The following is a 10765-nucleotide window of genomic DNA, read 5'->3' as shown; positions in this document are numbered from 1 at the left end:
GATGCGAGAAGACTGTTTGATGGTTACTGTTCTAAATATTTTTTTTTTGGTAAGAATATAAATTACTTGTTTAATCTGCTTTCAATCTCTAAATAAAAGAATTTTGAGCACTGCTATTCAGACAGCAATCCATGACCTTGAAGTTTCTCTTTTGTTGGTCCATTAGCTAAATAAAAAGCGAAGAGCAAAAGCAGTAAGAAATGAAAGAAACTTTTTTTTTTCTGTTTCAGGTTAGTGTTGATGCAACAGTAACTACACAACCTTCTCAGTTTTCCATAAGAAAACAAGGTCCAAGTATACGAAATTTATGCAGCAGCAGCAGCAGCACATGAGAAAGAAACACTCACAGCACAGCTTTCATTTGAAATCTCTGTTCCTTCCACATAACGAGGTTGCACGCCTGTAGCCTTAACTTCTCCCGCTCCTCTCTCTCTCTCTCTCTCTCTCTCTCAGCTTTCATCAATTTTGGGTTCAAAATTGATGGTATATTTTGGGTACTGGACTCTTGTTTGGCTTCTCTAAGTAATCTCTTTTCAAATCCAAAATGGTACATTTTGGGTTCAATTATTATTATTATTATTATTTCGCTCTAAAAACAATATAAGCATAAACTATAATCGAAGTACTTTCAAAAACTAAAGTTTAGTAGAAGTACTATATAATCTGTCACAAGAGTCCAAACTCTGACTTCTATCTGTAGCTCCGAACTGTTACTTCAACTAGAACCCGCTTCTCGGCAGGCCAATTCCTACATAATAAAACAAACAACAAACCTGTGTTTTTTTCAAACCAAAAAGGAAAGTTGTTAGTGCCAAAAATTTATGTTCAAAACTCCAAACTCTCTCTACTACACTGTATCCACCAATAGAAAACGAAGTTGTTGTGAACTATCTGTGTTCAAATCTTGATCTTGAAACTCTTTTCCTTTCTTTGACAAGAAACCAAAGTGTATCTGAAAACCAAGAAGAAAAAAATAAGAAAAAACTAAAGTAGCTGTTGTTCTTGAATGGATAAAGTATCGACAATAACAACATTGACAACAAGGAGACCAAAATGGCAATACCCACCAGCCCAACCAACTCCAAGAATCCTCCATTTACCTCGAAGGCCTCGCAGGAAACCACAAGTGCCAAAGGCCAATGCCACAAAGCCAAGTTCACAAAGAGACGAGAAAGGAAAGTTAGAGGCTTTGTTTGATCAAGAAAGAGGGTTTGCAAGAGGGGTTGTGCCAATTATGATGGCTAGTGGTAGCAGGGGTGATCAGTGCTTTGAGGAGGAGAGGAGGGAGAGAGTGGAGGAGAGGGAGAGTGTGGCGATGGAGGAGGAGAAGTGGAGGTTTCAAGCTGAGATGTTGAGGGCAGAGTGTAATTTGTTGCGGATGGAGAGAGAGATTGCTGTCAAGAAGATGGAGAGAAGAAGGGTTCAAATGGAGAGGATTCTGAGATCTGCTGTTGAAACTCTGCTTTCTGTTAGTATTTCTCTTACCTTTTCCTAATTTTAGTTGCTGTTTTCATTTGGGTTTTAACATTTTCAGTGATGTGATTGGTTCTTGAGAGTTCATAATTTTGATTCCTGGTAAATTTTAGAAAAAGAAAATAATTTACTTTTTAGGCATGGGACTTGAGATAACCATGCCTCAACTCAAGCAAGACTGACACAGCTACCAGTCTACTTTTTTATTCTCTTAACGTGTCATGTTCTTGATTATTATTAACTAGGCCCTATCTATCTAGTTTGTATAGTTTTGTGATAGCCTCTCTGCAATCAAACAGAGCTTTCTAAAGGATATGATTTTGAGCCTAATTTTAAATTTACCATACCTCTTTATTCTTTCTTTTGAATTTAGTTTTGTGATTTGTTTGCAGGGGAGAAAAGGGATTTGTGATGGCAAGGATGCGAGCATGGTATTGGATGAGAAGATTCAAGAATTGGTAGAGAAGCTAGAGAAGTTGCAAAGAAGACCAGGGGTTAAGGATTTAGAAGGTCGAAAGTGTAGTAATTTAGATAGACAAGTATGTCTTCTTCAAAGAGGGCTAAAGAACTTTGGAGGAGAAACGGACGAGATATGCGTTAAGGAGATCCAAGAGGTGGCGGAAGCAAGCTTGTCCATCAAAACAAACTGCAGTGTCCATGAGACTTTTGCTTCAAATCGCAGTTGCAATGTAATGTTTAACCTCTCCTTGCTTAAGATTTTTTTCAGTTACAGTATCTTCTTTGTTTTAAGAAAACTAGATAGATGAATCTGACTGTTCTTTTAGTTTTTAGATTTCTGAACGAACAGTTCACTTCTATGAAGTCGAAAAATTTCAATTTTAGTGCATATATAAGGTGAATTATCACTGTAATCCATGTGATTTTGGTTTTCTTTTAAATGTTTTTCCTAAAGCAAACAGATTAGCATATATATGCCTGTTTAGTTGCCGAGAAAACTGAGGAACACAGCTCAAATAACTTCTTTTCCTGTTATTATTTTCAATGACTTTCAGAGGTTTACATGTCAATTACTGTCCTCTCCATTTATTTAGCAAAGAAATACAGCTATAGTTTCCATTATTATGTCAGATTTAACTTTGCACATGGCTAATTTCTAGAAGAGAACAATGTGCAGCAGATGGAGATACTGAGAAGGAAAATGGAGGAATTGTCAAATAGAAGCTTGTTAGAGAGAATGGAAGACGAGTATGGTTCAATGCACTCTACAGCCAGCAGTTCTGCTGCCAATAATGCCTCCACTTCCAAGAGAATAATAGAGTTTCCTGATATGCCTTCATCTTCAACAAGACAACCATGCAAGGTAAAAATCCATTGTTACAATCTGTTAGTTTTGACTGTAAGCATCAATTATTGAATTGGCTTTAGGAAGAGGGGGCATCTTAATGATTGGAGTTACTGTTGAGCAAACCAAGCGTGGTTTAAGGGTATAGATTTGGTGACACTCCTGAAGTCCTAATCAATTTCAGCGAGGTCTGTGGAACATATGTTAAACAGTGCAGTAAAATTTTTAAATGACCAGAAAAAACTTAGTCAGCTTATTGGCTTTGTAGGATTTTAATATCAAATGTTCTATGGATATCATACAATAGGTATCCATAATTGCTGTAACCTTGTTGCCTGAATGATGACGAAAGTTCTTCTACAGGAGGAGAAAACATGCTCTGGGTGCTGCAAGATCATAGTGCGAAGCGTCATTGAGCAAGTTCAGGCTGAGACAGAGCAGTGGTCCCAAATGCAAGAGATGCTAGGGCAAGTCAGGAACGAGATGGAAGAGTTGCAGGCTTCTAGAGATTTTTGGGAAGCTAGAGCACTTGATTCTGATTGTCAAATTCAATCCCTGAATTCTGCTGTAAGAAACCAAGCTCTATGTCGTCTATCTATTTCTTTCTTCTTCTCCGAGGCATCGAATCTACCCGGTGGAAGTGTATTGCTCAAAATACCATGGAACATACTAAATAGCTCAATGAAGTTCAAGAAAGTTAAAATGTCGAAATGATTTTGGCAGTGAAAACTATTTCTAAATGTCTTAGAAAACACCTTTCCCCCTCAAAGTTCGCATTTCTGCAACACCCAACATTGAGAAAGATTCCAACTATCAATTTTTGGATTACAAAAAGTAAACGTGGACAGTCTTGAATAATAGCCTCCTTAGTTTTATCTGCAAATGCTGATGGCTTATGAATCGATTTGTCTGGGGGATGAATAGAATGGGACTTTAGGCACTCAAGTTAAGGGTAAAAGACTGATACAGCAACATTTGATCCTAAGCTTGTCAATACATTTTTGCATTTATACAAAATTAATAATGTGGCTTTGTACAGGTGCAAGAATGGAGACACAAAGCTCTCTCTTCTGAAGCCAAGGCAAATGAGCTACAAAATCAGGTAGCTGTGCTTCAAGTGGAGCTCGAGAGGTTGAGGAAGGAAAGAGTTAAAGAGACATCAAGGTCTAAAAACTTACCATCAGTGTCTTTGGAGGCTCCAAATGTGACTGAGAAGCGAGTATTAGTTTGTCGTTTGAAGGAAAACCGTAATCCTAATGATGATTGTCGCCAGAAGAAGGCCTTTAGTGATGGCAGCCGAAGGCCACACGCCTGCGCCGGTGGACTTAATGCTCCAAAACGGTCACTTTTTAGAGATATTGGAAATTCATCTGCCTTGGCGAGACAAAGTAGTAGAGCAGTTTTCCCTTTGCACTACCCAGTGCAGGAAAACTTCAAATTCTGAGAATTCATCAAATTTCCCCCTTTCCCCTATCTAAATACATTGACTATAAGAGAGCCAAACTTCAAATGTGTCGCCCTAGAGAACAAGTCCATGTTTAGTTTGCGGGGGATCCAAGAATTACCATTGCAGTTCTTTTAGGTCTTGACACAAGTTCTCTACCTTACGGAATGTGCATCAACCTGTGTACTTGTGAAACAAAAACAGAAGTAGAAGCTTTTAACGAGACAGACAATACAGGATTCTACTAGCTCTAGGATGCCATTGCAAATGATAAGAAGACAAGCAAGAATCAGGAGCGTTTCATCAACACCGGTCGAAAAAACCATGTGAAGAATTCGTGGCATGAGATGCTTTAAACACTGTTACACGAAAAAAACGGAGATGCATCACTGATCAAACGTTTCAAATGCACTAAACCTTACAACAGGTGATCCATGATACTAGATAATCGTAACTCACTGGAGAATCGTTTAGATAGAGAGGGGTTAAGAAGACTGGGGCCGGGATAGAGCGAGCCAGTTGTAAACAGATTTTGAGTTTCCCTCTGTTGGGACTACTATCCTGTTCTTATGTAGTCTATACCTGTTCTTTTATCAACTTCAAAAGAGATCCTCTTCATGGCATGGCCTTACGTTGATTGCCGAAAACTGATGATTCCCTTTCATATAGATAACGGAAACAAGCAAAATATATATATGCTAAAATGGTTGCTGCAGAATGTTGGGCCCTTGGAGTCATAATAATATGGTGTAGCAATTGTGCGGGAAGATAAAAAAACGAAAGGTTTGGTTGTGGTTCAAACAGAACAACGCTAAATTATACATCTGATCATGCGCCACATGTTTATTCATATACTTCTGAATGTTGAAACACATACCAGTAAGAAAAATAGCGAAAAATATCGCTAGCTACTAAGGAGTCTTCACTGAATCCCTAAAACTAGAAAATTCATCAGCAAACCTGAACAGATGTTAGTTAGGAGAAAAGGCTGATGAGATCTACCTAAACGTACAACACAATAAGGTAGCTGCTGGGGAAGTTTGGGGACTTTGGTCTCAACAGACGTTTCTGATGTTGACAGATCGACCGGTGCTTGCAGGAGAAGGATTGATTCGGAGATTCTCAGCTGGGAGGTTAGTGGTGGTCTCAGGATTATCTTCCGTGCTACCATACAAGTTAAATGTCTCAGCTAGATCAAATTGAAGGATGGGAGGATTCCATATTTCTTCTGGCAACCCTTTTGAAAAGTCGGAACTCAGAAGCATGGGGATAGGATCTTCGTAAGTCTCTGGTAAAAATGGGACCTGGGCTGCAGAATAACTGTTGCAGAAGAAAAATAAGTCATCAAATCCAGCTAAAGGAGGAGTAGCCTGTTGCTGCCATGGATTTTCCCATGAATCAGTACCACTGTTGCGGTCACCATCCATAGCAGCCAGATCATTTGGACCAATAAGGAGCTGGTATTTCTGTGTAGAATATTGCTCTCGATTTTTGACAGGCTTCTCAATTTTCTTGTAGATCCTACACAAAACCCATTCATCAAGCTGCACCAAGAAAAAACTTGGTTACTAATCATGTCAAGAAAGAATTAAAAGCAAATGCTAGCTGTTGATCAATTAATAATTAGAGCTGGATTTTGATTATCCATATACCCTCATGTCATTTATGTTATTTCTGGGTGGAGGAGCTGCAGCTTCCATTCTAAATTCATGCATCATCCAGTTGGTTTTATCACCCTTGGGGGCCTTTCCATTATAATAAACCAGTGACTTCCTATATCCAACAATAGCCTTATCGTGTACGATTTTCTTATCAGCTCCGGTGGCTTTCCAGTATCCGCCGCCTGCTGCTCGATTCGGCCTAGTTCCATTTCTGTACTTCCTGTCCCTTGGTGTAAAAAAATACCATTCCCTTTCTCCATAGTGCTTAAATTGCTCTATCATCGATAAAAATTAAAAACAATAAACTTAATTTGCAGTCATAAATCCATTAATGCTTATACATAAAACAATAAGAACAAAGTTGATTATAAAGAAATCTCATTTATATACTCTAAATTAACAAAAAGAAAACTAACAAGATGGTCATAAATCATATCAAATTCAATGAAACAATATCTTATCAAAATTAGAAGAAAAGAACCTGCAAGCTCCTCGGGATTATGTTGATAAAGTGAAACATCAACAATCCTGTTCCTAGGCAATGGCAGCCCACTGATCTTATTCTTCAAGTAATGCAAAACCAGCTCATGGTTATGAGGGCGAAACCTATAACCGGCTGGAAAATTATTGAAATAGCTGTCACCACCATCATCATTGTTATCTGGATTTATCACATGATCATGACCAGCAATTCTTGGTGATGGTGGTGAAGAATTCACAGAAGATGGTGAGCTTGGTGATGGCTTGAAAGGCTCTGAAAGACTGTTTGAAACCCCTGAAGTGGTAGCAGAAACCTGTACGTTCGGCTTTGATTCCTCAGCAAACTCCATAGTAGGACACTCGAAAGCAATTTCTCCCTGGCAGGACATTCGACTCAAGAGTTATGAATATGAGCTGCAAAAGGACACTAACACATATATGCTAGTGATTCAGAGTTCGCATTTTTTTTTAACTGCAGATATATTTGAAATTTAATATCTTAACTATACACATACTTAATAATTTAATCTTTTAAAATAAAATTATCTTTAGTTTTTTTATAACTAAAATCTTATCTTTATTTTTAATATCTATCTAATATGTAATTATCTTTTAAATGAAATTTATCTTGTTTTTCAATACCTATCTCTATTCTTTTCAAAATATATAAGATATATATATTTGGAAGATTTATTTTTTTTTCATTTGATGAAAAAAAAAATCAAGCTAAGATTTAAGTAAAATCTCACGAACAAATCGTAAATAAACATTTTAAAATTTACTCTTATCTAAGATTTGAATTCAATTCTTCTTGATAATTTCAAAGACATTTGAAATTAATCAAGAAATTTTTATGATTTCTTTATCTAAGATTTGAATTCAATTCTTCTTGATAATTTCAAAGACATTTGAAATTAATCAAGAAATTTTTATGATTTCTGTTATTTATGGGGAATTATTTAAAAAAAAAACATATACAAAAAAAAAAACTCATAATAATAATATCTATTCTTATAATTTTACTCTTCTAAGATTATCCTTTGTTTTAGGAATTATATTAATATTTTAGTCTCTTTCTCAAGTAGAAATAGGGTTGAATATACTATTGATTAATATTTTATATTTACAAAGAAAAATAGAAAATATTTTCTTTTTATTTAAAGCAAACAAATTTTTCGTGTGAGCTATGGCTGTGATACAGATGGTGGCTTTGAATGATGGGAGCTTTGAATTGTTAGACCATCAACGTTTTTAGAGGTATAAATCAATGGCCTCTGGTTTAAAAGAGCATCGAGCCACATAATATATCCAAGCTCAAAAAAAAAAAAAAAAAAACCTAGACGGATGCGAGTTCTATATGAGTCGGGTGAGCTTTACAACTAATCATTTTGGACTCATATTTTCCACATACTGAATTTCAAGTACTAAGATATGAGCCTGTACCCACATGGTATAAACCCTAGAACCAGCAATTGCTCAAGCCATATTATTAAGCCAAAGCTCGAAGAAGACAGGACAAGAAAAACTTGTATTCCTGGGTTCTAGTTCAAAACACATATACATTACCCGTACAGGGATAATCATGTAAAGAACAAACATCGAAAAACTTCATGCAAGACTTGATTGTGATAATCATACGGTGAACATGCACAAGTAGATCACTAACTCGCAAACACGATCATCGCAGAACGTTCTCCGTTAATCCTGAAGGTAAGAACTCAAAACCATAGAGTGAAATATTAAATGATGCTGCAAAACCATGCCACTAAATTACTAGAAAGGAGAAAATAGAAAGTAATGATCTTGTTAACGATGCGCCAAAACCATGTCACTAAATTTCTAAAACTAGAAATTCTGTAAACAAATATAATAAATATCTTAACTTAGCTAGATTGTCTATTCACTAAATTCTAAGATCCTAGAAGATCCATAATCAAAGCTGGTACATACGCGATTATAAAAAAATAGATAGTACATACGCTGTCTAGATGACAGCTGATGACAGTCATTCTTGAAATCCACTAGAAACCCAACTCCGAACACTAATTATCACAAGTGCCGAGGAGGCCGTCTGGGAAGTTTGGCATCAACATCCGTCAGTTTCGTTGGCTGACTATTTGCAGGATTTGTGGGAGGATGGCGCCTGGTAAGAAAAGGAGTATTTGTGGGAGGAAGGCAGCCAGTAGGACGAGCAGTATTTATAGGAGGAAGGCTGCCAGCTGGAGGAGCAGTATTCATGTAAGGAAGAGGATGACGAGCAGTATTTGTGGGACGAAGGTTGACAAGAGGAGCAGGATTTCCGGGAAGATAAGTTGGCTTGACAGAATAGCGGTCAAGAGATTGGCCGGGAATGTTAACCTGAGACCAGTTCGTATGATTCAGAAACTCGTCTTGGTATACCCTTTCCCCGTATGGCCAGCTGTTAGGATTAACGGGGAAAGCTGGGGCAGGATTTCCAAATGTCTCAGCCAAAATGGGGACCTGTGTATCTTGCAACCTCCTGCTATGGTGAGCAGGAGCCGGAAAAAAGTCAATAACATCCGAGTATCCTCTCGGAGCAGTCGGTTGTTGACCTAACTCATTAAATACTGGGAATGCACTCTCTAAAGAACCAGTACCCATGTCGTAAATCTCCCCAGTATAGTCAACGCCCATAGCAGCCAGATCATTTGAATTATGATCATGGAGATAATCTTCCTCAATATCATCCATTGACCCTGAAGAATGTTCCTCATTCCTTTGTTCATTTATGACATTAGTACCTTCCTCATTCCTTAGTCCATTTCTAACATTATTACGCTTGTCCTGTTTCTTGTAAATCCTGCACAGAACCCAGTCATCCAGCTGCAACAAAACAAACAGATTTGGTTACTATTCATGTTAAGAATTGAATTAAAACAAAGATGTTACACCAATTGGAGAGAAATAGATGAATAATCATATTGTACCCTCATGTCATCTCTATGATTTCTGACTTGAGGAAGTGGCTCATTCACTCTAAACTCGTGCATTATCCAGTTGGTTTTGTCACCCTTCGGAGCCTTCCCGGTATAATAAACGAGTGCCTTTCTATATCCAACAACAGCTTCATCATGTGTGATGTTCTTATCAGCTCCAGTGGCTTTCCAGTATCCACCATTGGCAGCTCGATTTGGTCTACTTCCATTCTTGTACTTTCTGTCCCGAGGTGTGAAGAAGTACCATTCTTTTTCCCCAAATTTCTTGTATCTATCTGTTAACAAATAAACACATAAAATTTATATGATCATGCAAGTATTGTTTACTGGAAAGCTGTGTGTTAACAAATAAAGTAAAACGAATAATCAAAAGACATGATAACATCAATATCTCAGCAAAAGGGTTTGTATCAAAAATCTTAACCAAAAGACAAGAAAAGGGTTTGTATCAAAAATCTTAACCAAAAGACAAGAAAAGGGTTTGTATAAAAAACCTGCAAGATACTCGGGATCGTATTGGTAGAGAACAACGTCTACAATTTTGTTCCGAGGCAATGGCAAACCTTTAACCTTATTGGTCAAGTAATGTAACACCAGCTCATGATCATGCGGGCAAAACCTATATCCAGGTGGGAAACTATTGAAATAATGATCGTCATCGAGGTCATTAGCGAATCTGGGTGGTGGTGCTGCTGCTAATGTAAACGTAGAAGGTGACTGTAGTACTGGTGATGGTGAAGCAGTACTGGCAGAAGGTGGCTGCGGTACTGGTGCTGGTGGAGGAGGCAATGAGGTTGAATTGATCAGGATTTGGGGCGGTGATACAGAGGAATTTGAAGTGATGTTTGGTGTTATTGTAGTGGTGAGAGAATGCTCTACGTTCGGCATTGATTCCTCGGTAAACGCCTTAGCAGGACTCTCTGAAGAATTTTCTTCTAAAGACGACATTATTCTCTAAGGCGTTAACAATATTTACTCTTAAAATCGATTCTGTTATGTTTTGTAGTTGCAAAGGGAAACAAAACTATATATATATATATATATATATATATATTAGAGATAGATTTGAACATTAATACTCCGCAATCTTAGCAACTTGATAAAACCTATCTTTATACGGATTTTATATATATATATATATATATATATATATATATATATATATATATATATCCTAACTGAATTTGTTTACTATATTCCTTCTCTATTTAAAATTCTGTTCTAGGAGAAATACCGTGTGTGTATGGAATTTTGTATACTGTTATTCAAGTTAAAATCAACTACTAAAGAAAAAAAGTATAGCCTCTGATTAAAATTAAAATATTTTCACATTTAACTAGTTTTTTTGTTATTTCAAAAAATGGAGATATAAATGGCCTACATGACTAGAAAAAAAATTGCGTCTCACACCTCCATGTATATGCTATATTATTTCTCGCCTAATTGC

The 10765-nt window shown here is 36.9% G+C and overlaps 1 protein-coding gene across 2 annotated transcripts; it reads left to right on the top strand.

The window, feature by feature from the left end:
- Positions 1-861: 861 nt before the first annotated feature.
- LOC118035144 (uncharacterized) lies at positions 862-4943 on the top strand. Of its 2 annotated transcripts, none has more exons than XM_035040652.2 (5): positions 862-1468; positions 1866-2162; positions 2612-2794; positions 3140-3343; positions 3816-4943. In XM_035040652.2, the coding sequence occupies exons 1-5, from the start codon at positions 1007-1009 to the stop codon at positions 4218-4220; spliced, it is 1551 nt and encodes a 516-aa protein (XP_034896543.1). In that variant the 5' UTR covers positions 862-1006; the 3' UTR covers positions 4221-4943. The 2 variants fall into 2 exon arrangements, with proteins under 2 accessions (XP_034896543.1, XP_034896542.1); XM_035040651.2 differs by having other exon boundaries at positions 2609-2794; positions 3816-4938.
- Positions 4944-10765: the final 5822 nt, after the last annotated feature.

The sequence above is a fragment of the Populus alba genome, chromosome 9, assembly GCF_005239225.2.
Source record: "Populus alba chromosome 9, ASM523922v2, whole genome shotgun sequence".
In the NCBI taxonomy this organism is placed as follows: Eukaryota; Viridiplantae; Streptophyta; class Magnoliopsida; order Malpighiales; family Salicaceae; genus Populus; species Populus alba.
The sequence above is the reverse complement of the archived record's forward strand: the minus strand, read 5'-3'. Positions and strand labels throughout refer to the sequence as shown.